This window comes from Micromys minutus, assembly GCF_963924665.1.
Source record: "Micromys minutus genome assembly, chromosome: 6".
Classification (NCBI taxonomy): domain Eukaryota; kingdom Metazoa; phylum Chordata; class Mammalia; order Rodentia; family Muridae; genus Micromys; species Micromys minutus.
The window spans coordinates 26,116,364-26,131,740 of record NC_137975.1 but is presented as its reverse complement, the minus strand read 5'-3'; the positions used below and the strand labels follow the sequence as shown (position 1 = coordinate 26,131,740).

At 47.9% G+C, this 15,377-nt stretch overlaps 1 protein-coding gene across 2 annotated transcripts in view; it reads left to right on the top strand.

Moving 5' to 3' along the window:
* Positions 1-15,377, top strand: part of LGR6 (leucine rich repeat containing G protein-coupled receptor 6) — a gene marked incomplete at its 5' end in the record, with an annotated part of 114,683 nt that overhangs the window by 65,069 nt on the left and 34,237 nt on the right. For both annotated transcript variants that reach the window (XM_080917701.1, XM_080917702.1), the window contains 2 exons: positions 8,300-8,515; positions 13,565-13,636. In XM_080917701.1, coding sequence (XP_080773827.1) covers positions 8,300-8,515; positions 13,565-13,636 — 288 coding nt within the window. The remainder of the gene's footprint in view (positions 1-8,299; positions 8,516-13,564; positions 13,637-15,377) is intronic.

Genomic DNA, 15,377 nt, shown 5'->3' with positions numbered 1-15,377 from the left:
TCACTCCTGGGGAAGGTTTGAGTAAGGTTTAGTGCTGTTTTTACCACCCTGGGTTTGGTTTGGTTTTTCTGAGTCTGGGCCCCCATACCCCAGGCTGACCTAGAACTCACTATGTAGTCTGGTCTGGTCTGATCTTTTAGTCAAGTTTCTACCCAAGGGCTGGGAATCTATGCATGACTCTCCATCCCCAGGGTCACTGTGAAATTCTTCACTAATGTTGGACAGGATGTCACATGTTGGATCTTGAAAATTATGTAGTAGGCCTTCAGGGTCCGAGTGGAGGCAGACTCCTAAGAAAGCAGAGGTAGCTGGGCTGGAGTGAGGGCAGGGGCCCAGCAAGTGGCCAGGGGTTGGTCACTGGGTGACTGGTACACGTGGGTTCTCGCTCTGGCTCTGAACTTGAATGTCTGAAACAGAACCTCTATCCTTCTTCTCCAAAAATACTGTGGATCAATGAGACCAGCAGAAGGGTTTTTTTCCAGTGAAGGGGCCACCCTCGCTATAGGAGGGACCTAAAGGCCTAGTGCTCTCTGATTGGATGAGAAGCAGAGCTCCCTCTCCAGATGTGCCCCAGCTACAAGGAGCTTCCTTTGTACCACCTTCCCTCCTGATGCTGCTTTCTGGCCAAGACCTCTGCCCTTGAAGGCCCCTGTCCTGTATCTGCTACATCTTTCACTCCGTGTGCCCTCGCGGGAGAGGAGACCTAAATCATAATTAACCTCAGCAGGACAGAAGAGATGGATACTCTGGTTTCCCGGCTGTCTGCTTGGTCTCCCTGCAGCCAATCGGCCTTTAGATTCCAGCCAGTCTGGACTCAGAAAGCAAGCACAATTGCTGGACGCCAAGCCTGGGGCTTCTAAAGAACTTTCCCTTTAAGAGAATCACTGGCAGGGGCTGGAGGGGTGGCTCAGAGGTTAAGAGCCCTGGCTGCTCTTCCAGAAGATCCAGGTTCAGTTCCCAGCACCCGCATCGTGGTTCACAGACCCACCATAATTCCAGTTCCCAGGGGATACTATTCCCTTCTCCTTCTGACCTCTATTGACATGGCAAACACATGAACATTAACATGTATGCAGGCAAAACACTCATATACATAAATGTAAAAGAATCCCTGGCAACTTCATGGGTCAGTTAGTGGCCCATCGAGGAAGAAGTTCCTGAAAGTTTTATTTTTATCTGCTCCTCTGTATCTGTAAAAGCATGTTTTCCTACAACTTTGTCCTCTTGTCATACTTTGATATCTGTCTGTCTATCATCTATATACCAACCTACCTACCTACCTATTTATGTTTATTTGAGACAAGGTCTCCTGTAGCCCCAGCGGACCTCAAACCACATAGCTGGGAAGTAACTTGAACATGATTCCCTCCCTGCCTCCGTTTTCTACGTGTGTGCGTACACTCTCACCACCTTGTATGCATTAGGAAAGTGCTTTACCAACAGCTACATCCTAAGCCCTTCTCATCAGTCTGGGGAGGAGCGGGAGAGGGAGAGTTGGAGTAGTAGAGCAGAAAGAAGCCCTGAATTCAAGTTTCAGACCTGATGCTGCTCCATTTGGCATTTCTCTTGATATCTCAGGGTATCGAGATCCTGGTGTGGCATGAGCTAGGCCAGCATCCTTCAGGTCCCCAGCCGGTCTTTTGGGTCAGCCTCTGTGGACTGTTTCCTGCTGTCTAACCTGAGACTCTCTTGCTACAGCCCTTGTAGGTTCTCTACTCACGTTGGTCATGGGACAATCATGTTCCCTTCTTCCCAAGAAATCTTGGAGCTAGACCCTCTCGGCGGCCTACCTGTTGCCTCTACCTCAACACCAGGCTTGGAAGTAGGAAGATGTTAAGCTATTTCCCCAAAGCCCAGGCAAGCCCCAACTGGCCTGCCAGGGCCCTGCTAATCTGCCCCATCACCACAGTGAAGAATTCTAATCGGAAAACACTGGAGGGGCCAAGCCCACGTGGGGGAGAGGAGCGGTGTTGATTTTATTCCAGCGTTTAATTGGTATAATTGCTGTCTTCCGCCTGCCAAACCATAGTCAGGGTTGGCTCGCCCACCTGCGGGCGGGAGCAATGCTGGAAGTTCTTAGTCCCCAAAGGCAGGCTCTGCTGGCAGTACAGAAGCCCCCATCAGCCCCTTCCACTCTGAGGTGGCAGGGAAACCTATTTACCCCATAGGTCTAGGTGCCCCAGTGGAGCCTGAACCCTCCCTCAAAGGGGCTAGAAGGTGCCCATCCTATGAAGGAGCCAGGAGGGGAAAGAGCTGGAGAGGTTTCTTTGCAGCAGGGTCTAAGACCTTGCAGGTCTCTAAGAGTCAGGCCACCCTGGAGGTGATGGTGGTGGCGGGGGGGGGGGGGGGGGGATTGGAGCTGGCTTACTGCTTCCCTCCCGGGGCAGGAGGCCTGAGTCATTTGAACTCAACACCATGAGTTATCCTCACAACCAAAGCCTCCAAGACCTACCATTGCCAGATGCCCTGCTCCTCCCTGGGGTCACCAGAGCATCTCTAGATAGGCTATCTGTTAAGGGGATAGAAGACAGGGGGGCAATGAAGGACATTGGTACCATTCACAGGCTAAAAGGAGATGTGTGGCTGTATCTAACAGTGAAATCCCCATTCTCCATTCGGGATAAAACTCAAATACATTTCCAGATTTCTTTTAGTGGGGCTCGGTGGCTAAAAGCACATAAAAGGACCCAGGTTTAGTTCTTAGCATCCACTCGATTCACAAAGCGTCCCTAAACTCCAGTCTAGGAGATCTGGTGCCCTTTTCACCAGGCATGCATGTAATGCACATGCATATACACGCAGGCAAAACACCCGTACGCATAAAATAAATGAATCTAAAATGTAAAAAAAAAAAAAGCTTATTTGTAAATGACAAGTATGTGTATTTTGACATCTGTGGGATACCTACAGGGACCAGAGTCATCAGACTCCTCTGGAATTGCATCGTGAACCACCTGACACGGGTGTTGGGAACCAAACTCAGGTCTTCTGCAAGAACCACTGCACCATCTCTCTCATCCCCCAAAATAAAAATCTTGCCGGGGGGGCACACTTATCCTTTACCTGATATTTAAATTTTACTGAGCATGGCTTTAAATATTACACGGGACACATTTTTGCCAAAAGTCTTCACTTATATGAAATTCCAATTTAATCGGGCAGTATGTATGCTGCTGCTGATGCTTAGGAGTCTCACTTTGAAGCGCAAGCTTGCCTTGAACTCATTATGCATTGACTTCTTGCCCATCTTGCCCCTGTCTTTGGGTCTTGGTATTTTAGGTGTGTCCCTCCATCCCTGGCTGGAAGCAGGTGTTTCTCTTCACTACACCCTACAGTACCAGCCAGGGTTTGCTCCATCACAGATCCCCACTGGAAGCCTTTAGATGCTAAATGACTAGCTGGTTGCAGGAGCCTTACCCAAGCTCTCTTTGTGAAAAATGCAGGAAGTGGACTGATCAGGACCGTAGTGTGCACATGTGTGTAGCATACATGTGTGTAGGCATACATGTGTGTTCACATATATCAATTCAAACCGAAACGACTTTCTGGGGTTGGCAAGATGGCTCAGTGGGCATCTAAGGTCACTTGCTTCCAAGCCCGATGAACTGAGTTCCGTCTCCTGAGATGGGACCCTGAAAGCCACATGGTGGGAGGAGTGAGCTGACTCTTATAAGTTATCCTCTGAGCTCCACATGTGCGCCCACAAACATACAAAAGTAAATAAACAAACAAAAACCAAGTTGTTGATTTCAAATAACTGACTTCCATCCATCTTAGGCTCACAGGATTAAAAGTTGCCCCCATCCCACCCACACACACATCCTGTCCCACTTCCTGTCTCCCATAAGTAGGTGAGCAGGTTCTCACTGTGTCTGGAGTACCAGTGTCATGGATTTGAGTGTCAGCAGACAAGGGTTCAAATCTCACCATGTCTTTGGCTCACTAGCTGAGTGATTTAGCCTAATCCCTGTGAAGTGGGGGTAGTTAGAACCATCTTGTGGTAGTGTTGAACAGACACAGGTCATATACCTGTACCTGGCCCTGTATCTAGCATATGATAAGTGTTTAGAAATAGAAACTGATTACTGATGGTGTCATGATTGTCACTGCAGAGCTGCCTGCACTTCAGGGAAGGTGACATCACCCATATGGGGAAGTCAGGGTTCACGGCTCTGTGAATTTACCCATTAGGCAGGCAGTGGTAGAGGGCAAAGTTCAGGCCTGAAGACTAGCTGGGTCCCAGCTCCCTGACACCTGGTTAGTGTCTTCCCTAATATTACCCTTCCCCAATACCTAGTGGCCCTCTCTCCAAGGGGACCTTCCCTCCTCCTTCCCCTTTATTTTATTTTATAATTTGGGCTTTTGGAAGGGAAGATGTCTTGGAAATCGGATCTTACTTAGCCCAGGCTAGCCTCCTGAAGTCAAGAATGACCTTGAACTCCCGATAGCCCTGCCTCTCTGCCTCTCAAGTGCTTGGATGACAGGCGCCACCACACTCAGCTTTTCCTTTCTTTTAAAAATGAGTATATATTACCTGTATATGATCATCAGACTTGCTGGGTGACAGCGGCACATGCCTTTAATCTTGGCACTTGGAAGGCAGAGGCAGGTGGATCTCTGAGAGTTCGGGCCAGCCTGATCTACAGAGTGACACAAGGAAAGAAACCTTGTCTCAAAAAAAAAAAAAAACATCAGTTTTGTCTTGATTCTAAAGCAAAAGCAGTGATGTTCTTGCCAGGCTTAGAAAGGAGGAGGGGTGGATCTGGGGGAGAGGTGAGATGGGGGCAGGAATGGGAAGATCAGAGGAAGAACCCAAATCTTTAGAGGCTCCCATTTCCTATAACATGGCATTGCCCGAGGCCCCTGAAACCCCACCAGGCACCTCGCCCCCTCTTTTCTACATTTCCCCTCCGGGAAGACCTTCATTGTTTCAGGACTTTTTTCTTCAGTTTTTCCCACATGCAGTTTGCTCTGCTTGGAGTGCTGCACTCCCTCACCAGACTGATGGCTGGCAGGTCTCCATGCCAATGTCACATCCCCCTGGTGGCCTTCCCTGATGCCCTGGACTGGGTGTCACAGTACTGCACTGTGACTGTCAACCTGAATTTCCTAATGACTATAGGCTGTGCCAAGTAGACATGACATCTTCTTGGTGGTCGACATTTTGCCAACACTGTTTTTGACACAGAGCTGGGCTTATACCCAAGTGACCTCTTCCTGAAGGCACCAGCTAGTGTCTCCTAATGTGGTGGCTCCCACATCTGTCTAGAAACATCTATGACAGGGGCTGGAGAGATGGCTCAGAGGCTGAGAATACCGACTGATGTTCCAGAGGTCCTAGGTTCGATTCCCAGCAGCTACATAATGGCTCATAACCATCTATAATGAGGTCTGTCGCCCTCTCCTGGCATGCAGGTGCATGTGCAGGCAGAACACCGTATACAATAAATAGAAACATCTATGACATCTTCAGGGGTGAGCCCCGTCCCCACCCCCAGTCCTTCTGAGATCTTCCAGGAAAGGGCGAGCCTATATTTTCACAGGGCTCCCTCTAGTCAAAGCTGTCCCACATACAGTGATGAGGAGCCATGTCTGTGGTGGTCACTTACTATAGCAAAGGCTGGCCTTACCAGGTTCTTTTAAAAATTCATTATTTTAATTAGTGTACAAAATAATGCATTTTGTTATGACATTTTCATAATGTACATCATTGTATACCACCCATATTTCCCACCCTTCACTACTCTCCTTTGAGCCTCCTGCCCACTTCTGCTGGTCTCTCAACGGTCTCACCTTCTTTTAAAAAAAGATTTGCTTTGCTCTTGTATGTACAAGTGTTTTTCCTGTATATATATGTATATATGCACATGGCATATATACTTTTTTATGTGTGAATACTTTTCCTGAATATATCTATATATTTATATAGATATGTATCTATTGTATATAATCTACCTACCCTTTGCATGCAGTACCCATGGAAGTCAGAAAAGGATGTCAGATCCCCTGAAACTGGAGTTACAGATGCTTGTGAGCCACCATGTGGGTTCTGGGAACTGAACTGAGGCCCTCTGTAAGACAAATGCCCTTCACTCTGAGCCACCACTCCAGCCCCACCTTCTGCTTTAATGCCATATAAACATATATGTTTGTATGCATAGTTATAACTAGATGATGCATGAGAAAAAACAGGCAATAATTGTTCTTCTCTTGCTGACCCATTGCCCTCTCTTGTTTCTGCCCACCCCCTTTTAAGCTTTTCCTCAATCACATATAATATTCCTTCTACTTTCATATCATATTATATATGTATTATACATTATTATATATCAATATTTCATATATCATATTACATATCTATTATATATATGTATCTATATACATAAATACACACATTGTTTACTTATTTATTTTCTGTGCTCTTGAGTATAGCGTGAAACTATTTTGCCACTGAGCTATATCCCCAATCTATACATATGATATATTTGATCAAGATTCCATATACAATAGAAAACTTTTATATGGGGGTGTATATGCCATGCTTTCTTTATCCACTCACCTGTTGATGGACATCTAGTTTCCTTATCTTGGTTATCATAAATAGTGGAGATTAACACAGATTTTCAAGTACCTCCCATCACCTATGCTGATGTGGTGGGAGGTCTTTCCTAATTGCAGCCTTCAGAGTGACCTAATAAATTTGTCCTCATAACCAAAGGCTATTTGTCAGCCTGTCTCTCAGAGTCTGCCCAATGCCTGGGAGTTTCTCTAGGGATGCATGAGTCCATCAGGGATGTAACTTAGGCAAGGCATGGAAGCATTGCTAACCTTTTCCAAACAGGCTTGTGCTGTTGGGATAAAGGGAAATCACTTCTTCCCACTCTCCCAGTCAAACATTTCCCCCTTTGGATTCAGGATTTTGAACTTCAAGCTTTGTGAACAAGACCTGAGGTTTCCACAATAGATACCAGAAATCTGTGTGGGAGAACCATGGCTCAGAGCTCAGAGCCCTTTAGGACAGCAAAGTCTATGCAAGAGCTTGTCACAGATCCGTTTATCTTTGTTCCCTGTGCAGACAACAGAGTTTCAGTCTAAGCCCCAGACTGAGGCAGAAACAGTAGCATCTCATGGCCTGGACAGACCTGTGAAAAGATAAGGTATCTTACTCTATCTGCAGAGCTAAGTTTTCTAGGGATCATGCCAAGTGTTTTATGCCCTGGAATCTCTGTGCACATAGTCACCCATCTTTCATTAACCTGGTCTGAGAAGCCAGTGATTTGTTTTTGCAAGGAAATTCCATAAGCAATACAACTATTATGTGAAAGCACATAACTGCGGACTTGCTTACAGCTTCGGAGTTTTAGCCCATCATCGTCATGGTAGGAAGCACAAACCTGCTTGAAACAGGTTAACAATGCTTCTGTGTCTGCCTAAGTTAGCAGTACCATCACTGATGGTCTCATGAATTCCTGGGAGAAACTCTCCAGCTAGAGGTGCTGGAGCAGCAGCTGAGAGCTACATCCTGATCTATTGTCAGAGAGAGGTGGGGGCGGGGAGAGGGAGAGAGACAGAGAAAGAGAGACAGAGAAAGACTGAGACTCTGGGAATCTTGGCTTGGTATGGGCTTTTGAAATCTCAAGGCCCATCTCCAGTGACGCTCTTCCTCCAACAAGGCCACACCTCTCAATCCTTCTAATCCCTTCAAATGGTGCCACTCCCTGGTGACTAAGCATTCAGATCTATGAGCCTGTGGGAGACATTCTTTTTCAAGCCACCACAAAGGGTTTGTTGCATACTTGTACCTTCAATAGGTCATCAATGTATCTAGGAGTCCCAGGGCTTTGACAAGACCCATAAAAACTTAAAGGTGTTTGAGAGACAGGTGGTACCAGGGATAGCTAACAGAATGGCTTACATCTTTGAGGAAGCATTTTTATTAGTTATGTCTAGAAGGGAGAAATTTTTCTCTGTCGCTGTAGGGGACAAGTCCATTAATCTCCTTGGCGTGGACAGGATTGGGGGAAATGTCACACTCAGGGCAGAGGAGCTAAGGATGCAGGGGAAATGCTGGTTATCACAAATGGCCTATGGCTTCTATGTTGGATCTGAGAGGAGCAGTTAGGGTCAGATATAGAAATGCCATGAAGGATAAAAAATTGTGTGCTGGAATGTTGAAGAGATGGGATATATGGTAAGCAGTACCGTAGAGTGCCTGTTAGGTCTTTCCAAGTCCAGGCCCTGAGCTTAATCTGTACCTGCATTGGACTGATCCCTCTCCATCTTCTTTTTCTTCCACCAGGCGCCTAGATGCTAACCTCATCTCCCTGGTCCCTGAGAGAAGCTTTGAGGGGCTGTCCTCCCTCCGCCACCTCTGGCTGGATGACAATGCACTCACCGAGATTCCCGTCAGAGCTCTCAACAACCTTCCTGCCCTACAGGCCATGACCTTGGCTCTCAACCGCATCCACCACATCCCTGACTATGCCTTCCAGAACCTCACCAGTCTCGTGGTGCTGTGAGTGCTGTTTCAGTCCTCGCTGCCTGCAGGGATGGGAAGCTACATGCTTTCTTCAGTTGGGTTGGGAGCTTTACTCTTCTTTGCATGTTGTTCAAGCCTTCTTGTTTCAGCTTCTGCTCCATAGACAATGAAGATGACCATCCCTTTTTGACTCTATGGGATGATCTGAAAGCCAGATGACATTAAGCTCATAGAAGTAATGTGAGAGTCACTTAGGGGACTAATCATTCTAATCAGAAATAGAAATATTTCTGTTCTTTTATTTTCTTACTATACAAATATAATAACCACCCCATACTAATTGAAATATAATTCAAGTGTTTCTTAAGTAATTCCCACCACAGTTGACAATCAAAAGATGCAGTCATATGCTTTGGCATAGGGATAGAATAAATCCATCTAATTTTGCAGGCCTAAAGAACCAGGAAAGGCCATCACATGTAATTAGATGTCAAAGCCCCAGCAGGGTAATTACCTGGGAGATAGCATCCCTGGCAGGGATAGGGGCTGGGGTTTTAACTCTGTCTTCCTAGTGGGAACTTTACAGTGCAAATTAGCTTCTAGCTAATTGCTATGAATGATTGGTAAGTTCATAGTCTAATTACTAAGGGCTTGGAGGTCATGTGTAATTGCTCTGGGTTATATACTAATTGCTGCAGGAACATGTGTGTTAGCGACTCTGCTAAATGGCAGCATTGCCTCCTTTGTTCTTGAAAATGTGGTGTGGTTTTCTAGGCCAGCGTGAATGGATGGTGCTCAGTTCCATGTGAGAGATGAAGATGTTGGTGGTGATTTAATTGTCTAATGTTCTGTCTCAGGAACTTAGAGAGCCAACAGGAATGTTCCCAGTGGAGTCCACTCTTCTATTAGAATGGCCCTGTCCTCCATTGTTCTGGGAGTCAGTGTGATTGGTTTTAGCTTTGGTGATGTCCCTGTGACCTCACATGGGAATAGGGTCAAGTCTCTGTAACAGACAGGGTGACTGGAAAATGAGAACTTTAGGATGGGTCTCTGCTATGTAGACAACAATATGCTGTGCAGAGAGCCTCTGTGTGTGTGCTGAGGGTCACAGAGGAATGCGGCACAATGGCCAGCCCAGAGGGCTTTCCTCTGGGAGGAAAAACAACCAAGGCAGTTAAGACTTTTGTCACTACAGCTACATGGTAAAGGCAGATTTGTAGCACAGGAAGAGCAGGAAGGCCGCACACCTGTGGGTGGGAAAGAAGCCGGCTTCACAGAGGAGGCAAGGCTGAGTCGAAACACGGATAGACAGTGGGGTCGGAGAAGCAACGGGGGATAGAGCATTAATGACACGGTGGAGGGGATGGCATGTCTGGCTGTTGGTGAACAGGGCCATCCAGCTGTAGCAGAGAGTCCTTGTGCAGAATATGGGAGAAAAGGCTGAGGAGGTGACTTTGGGGACAGACCATGTCAGAGCAAAACCTCTGGCTTTATTTGCCAGTTGTTGGGGCGGGGGAAGCTTGCAGGTTTTCAAGCAAACATTAGAAGATTATTTTTAGGGTGGTTAGAATGAGGAATGGATGGAAACACAGGGAGACCAGAGACAGGAAAATCAGTTCTGATGTGCTCCTGTATCAAGGTTCAGCTTCGGAGGCAGCAGGAAGGATGGGTGGGGGTATGCCTCGGAAAGGGGCATTTTGAAGGAAGAATAGACTTACCCCTGAGGTTTTCACGGAGCAGAAAATGTGCCAGAGAACTTCAAGGCTTGGCTGGAAGCAAGGAAGCTGGCATGAGATTCAGGCCCAATATAGATCTAGAAGGTGCGAGGTCCCACTGGGTATCAGAAGGGACAATCAAGGGAGAAAAGCTTGTGCAGAGGAGCAAAACTGAAACACACCAGGTCCCTTGGCACAGGGTGAAGCTGGAAGCCCACTTCTCTGTCTCCCATTAGTGTGTGAAAGAGGGTTTCGAGAGGGAAGAATAATGAAGGCAAAGAAGGCTGGAGGATGCTGTCCCAAGATGCCCTGTGGGGAAGCGCGGGAGGCAGATCAGGAAGAATAACCACAAGAACAAAGGGGTAGGCTCTGAGGTGTGTACCTGTGCACAGCTGTAATCTACAACCTGGAAGGCTGAGGCCAGAGGATGGCACTGCAGAATCCAGTGCAGGTTCTAAAATAAGACAGTGCCTTAAAAGAAACAAAACACAAAAACGCATGTATGGATGGGGGCCTGTCAGGAGATATGGCAGATAAGTATGACCGAAGAGATTCAGTTCCCTCCAACATAGCCTGTGCTCGGGAGCCACTCTGACGTGTACAGAACCCTTTCCCACACTGGCAGTACAAGCCAGAACATTCTGCAATTCTCTTTAGTGATGACCAGTAGATAGTCTTGTAAGCCCCAGCCTACATCTCTGGCTACACTCCTGGAGGTGCCACAACTCTAGAGCTGAATGAACAGTTCACAGGAGAGAGTGGGAGGCCTGGAAGTCTAGAAGCTGAGGTGGATCAGAGCTGAACAGGAAGGGAGGGGACTCTGGGAAACTGAGGCAGGTGGAATACACTTGGTTAGAGTTGGGATCAAGTGGAGAAGAAAATAGTAAAAGTGTTACAACCTCGCTCAGAAAGGCAAGGGTTGTCTTCCTTCTGGACCAGAAGATCCTTGAATTGGGGGGCAGAGTCTGTCTTCCTTACTGGGACCTGGTGGAGCAGGTGAGGATGGGAGCTTCACAGGGCTTCCAGCCCTCCCCGATCTAGCTGGGCGGCTTTTGGTTGAGTGCCCTCGTGGCTCAGAAGCAGCTTTTCCAGCCAGCCTGCTTTTTACCCTTCCTAAGTGATTTCCCTTTTCTGCCTAAAGATGTTTGTAAATTCTTGAACTTTAACAGCGTAGCTCAAATATGCCACAGCGCAGAAAGTTCTGCATCTAATTTTCCCGGAACAATGGATGCCTTTGATGGGAGATTCTGTTCTGTCTTCTAGAGAATTTTTGGTACTGCTGTATCTTTGGGCTTATGCTCAGGGGGATTCTTTCCTGGAGAAACCTCAGTTGCTAACATGTCCCACACTGACTGGGTTTTTAACTGTCTTAACTTTGGTTTCACCCTGCCATGCCTACCCTGAGCATGTCTAGTTTTATCTTTGTCTTTGTTATTTCATTTATAAGTGTGCATGCCCAAATGCGTGCGCCCTGGGTGCATGCAGTGCTCACAGCTGCCAGAAGAGGGCGTCAGATCCCCCAAAACTGGAGTTAAATCCCAGTCCTCTGCGAGAACAGCAGCTTAACTACTGACTCATCTCTCCAGATCCCTGTGTCCAGTTTTGTTTTTTTTTTAAAATACAAGTCAACTTTCACCACTGCCTACTCTGTTCCTTGTTTCTAATTGACTAGCTCTTATTAAAAAAGAAGAAGAAGAAGAAGTTTGGGGCCCCAACTTTACTATCTTAACCTACAATGTAATTTTTCATTATTTTTTTTTCTCCAAAATATCATTTAGGTTGTTTTGTAGCAGAAGGTAACTGTGATCAGTTTCCTTCTATTCCTCATTCATCAATTGCAATTTTTTTTTTTTTTTTGAGGCAAGGTCTCATGTAGCCCAGGCTAGTTTCCACTCACTATGTAGCCAAGAGTAACTCTGACCTCCTGACCCTCCAGCCTCTACTTCCAAAGGGCTGGGATTACAGGTTTCACCACCACACCCAGTATTAATTGTATTTTCTTCAAGGCTTGGAACTTTGCTGCCCTTTACAATCCTCTTCTCCCTTTGTTGACCTGTGCTTTCATTTTTTGGAGGGACCCTCAGGAAGCTCTGGTCCAACATCTCATCTCCAGGCTCTGCTGGTTGTCTCCTCGGAGCTGGAGTGTGTGGGTTAAGTCCATAGACCTGGCTTCTGCCCCATTGTGTAGCCTGATGGGGTTGGTGGGGCAGGCAGGATGCTCTGAGGTGCTGGCCAATCTTGGGGAGGGAAGGCCACCTGGGCTGATCCGCCGCCACATCCAATGAAGTGTGGCGTTTAGTCCCTCTGCCCATGGGTACCCCTGGGCTCCACATACCTCTGGCTTTCACCTCCATGATTAGCCTGAAGCTTTTGGTTTACCTTCTCTTTTGCCTGTTCCCTATGGACAACAGGATACAGAAGAAAACAAGAATATTTACATGGTTAGTCCTCACAAATTAGAGTGGGATTTGGTGGGGGTGGAGATCAAATCTCGGAGTTTGTGTTCTCACCAGCTCATTCTCTGACACAAGAACTTTTGAAGACCCCCAAACCGTTTGCTTGGCCAGAAGGCCCACAGTGGGTCTACAGTGGCTGGGTGCCTTGCCTGCCTTTTACTCCCTGAGAGACTTGAGGTGGAGTGGAGTTTGGTCTGGTTATTTTTGCTCAATTACGAGCAGGCAGAAGACAGTTTTGCCTTGCTTTCAGCCAACTGTTTTCCTTGGGAATCTCTCCCAAAATTCTCTCTGTGCAGCCAGATAGCCCATGCCCCTTCCCGACACCCATCGGTGCCTGGAATCCCTTCCCTCCACTCAAGTGCATTGCCTGTGAAGGCCCTGCTGAGGATTGCCACTTCTCCCCTAAGACGCCTTGCTTGCTGCCTCAGCTCACCAGCACCCCTGTTCTCTCAGCATGACCACAGCTCTCTCCCGTTGTAATGAAGCTTAGCCTTTAATTATATGTTGTCTGCAGTGGTTGGCTGTTGGCTCCTCTAAGAACGTCTGGCCACTGAGTCAGGCTGGCTGAGTTCTACAGAGCAGGGCCAGGGAAGAAGTCTCAGATGTGAACCTCTGTGACATCAGGTCTCTCTCCCAGCGCTTAGTCAGAGTTTGCTGGAGCCTCGGCTAGGCTTTCCTCTTCTCGGTGCTTTCTCTAGGAAGGCTAAAAGGTATACAGCCTGTGGTCAGTCCTTGGCAATTGTGGCTTCAGAAATGGGTCTTGGCCAATTTGCTCGTCCCTGGAGAAATGCGGTTGGAGCACTGGGGTTGTTCTGTCGGTACTTCGCCTCCATTTTGCTGCTGTGTACACTGTCTGCCCCGGCCCCAAGGTTGTGCCGCACACTCTGACGTCATCTCCTCTCCTTCCCACACAGGCATCTACATAACAACCGCATCCAGCACGTGGGGACCCACAGCTTCGAGGGGCTGCACAATCTGGAGACACTGTGAGTGGGAGGGGCTGTTTAAGTCCTAGTCTTCTGGGTGGTGATACCTGTGTCGGGGTGTGGGGCTTAGGAAAGGCCAGCAGGGTGTGATCTGGCCCTTGTCACCCGTGTGCCCATCCTGGAACTCTTCTCTGAGATGTCACTCAGCAAGAATGCCTTCTCCCTTCAGGTGGGTACAGGGTGCTCTGTGGCCGTTCAGGGTAACACAGGAAGCAGGAGGGCACAGAGACCGAATAATGCATAGAACAAAACAGCCAACAAGGCAAAGGAGCTGGGCATGAAGCTTGGAGACGAGATTTGGGGGGTGGGCTGGGGCTGACCTGATGGCAGTTTTGATGTCTGCTTAAGAGTGGCTGCTGACAGAAGGGAGAGGAATCCCACAGAATGCTGTCAGGACTGTTTGCCAGCTGACCTAGCTAGCTAAATGATTAATGGGGAAATGGCTCACTCAGCACCACGGCCTGCCTGTAAAAAGCACCCAAGCTGTTGACTCTCAAAAAGCCATATTATTCACACATCATCATCCAGGAATTCAGTTAAGGTCAGAATGCACCCAAGCCCTCCCATCACTTCCTCTGGAGGCTGGCCAGCCCCTGCAGAGTGGGCTGTGTGGGCCCCACTGGCTCTACAAGAGTGACTGGCCATGCCAGGTGGGGTCTTTAGCTCCCCTGAGGGAACTGGTTGCCACAGGGTTGGGAGCTCTGGGGAAGAAGAGCCACAGGCCACCACATGTGTGAACTCACAAGGGGGGGGGGAAGGCTCATGAAGTCAGAAGTTGATCACAGCTCCTCTTGAATCTCCTTCTTCATTATAAACAAGCCCCCATTTTCTAACCCCCCCACACTGCTCTTGAGGTGATGGCGTCTTAGGAATCCAAAACGACAGAGGCTAAAATTCTGGAAGAAAGTCTGTGATGTGAAAGCAACATGCTGGCAAAACCACTTTTGTAAAGTCTACCCCAAGAATCTGTGGTTGTATGGGGAAACAGGAGAGACCATACCTAAGTCAGTCACATCTTATTTCCCGTGGGTATCATTCCTAGGAACATGGATGCTCTCTTGCGCTTAGTGCATAGCAGGAGAAATGGCTGAGCTAGGCTCAGCTCTCCTGGAATCCAGACCCTTTGACCAACTGTATACAAAGGAGCACAGTGTCGGGGCAGCATGCCCCAGCCTGGATTCAGGAACATTCCCATCTGTTCCCACTGCAGTGCAAGGCTTAGACTATCTGTTCCTCCTCTGTAGCTGTGACTGATGACTAGTTAGAACAGGCCAGTCAAGTCCTCTAGATCTACATAAGAGAAAGACCATTTCCAGCAAGGCTGCATAGTTCCCCCCAGAGTGAAGGTTTTCCCAGGGTGACCTCCCAACTGTGCCCAGAGTTAATGAGAAAATGGGAGTTCTTAGGAGAACACTTGGTTATCCTATCACCTGTCCCAATGTGAATTGAGTGAACCTACTGTGTGCTGGGTTTCTGGATCCCCCCCCCAGAGAAGCCCAGCTCTTGGGTGGTGCTGGGGTTGCTTTTAGCAGCAGGGCAGGAGGGGGAGCACAGCCATCCATCCTGGAATGTGGGGCTGTTTAGCTTTGCTGGGAAGTCAGGTGAGGATTGGGGCACAGATACCGAGTGTGGGTTGGCACCTCAAAAAAGCCAACAAGTAGCTGTTTCTTCACTTTCGGGGCACACTGCCTAACTCTTTCTCAATTAGCCGCTGTCTTGCTGTGCGGGGCATTTGGCTCAG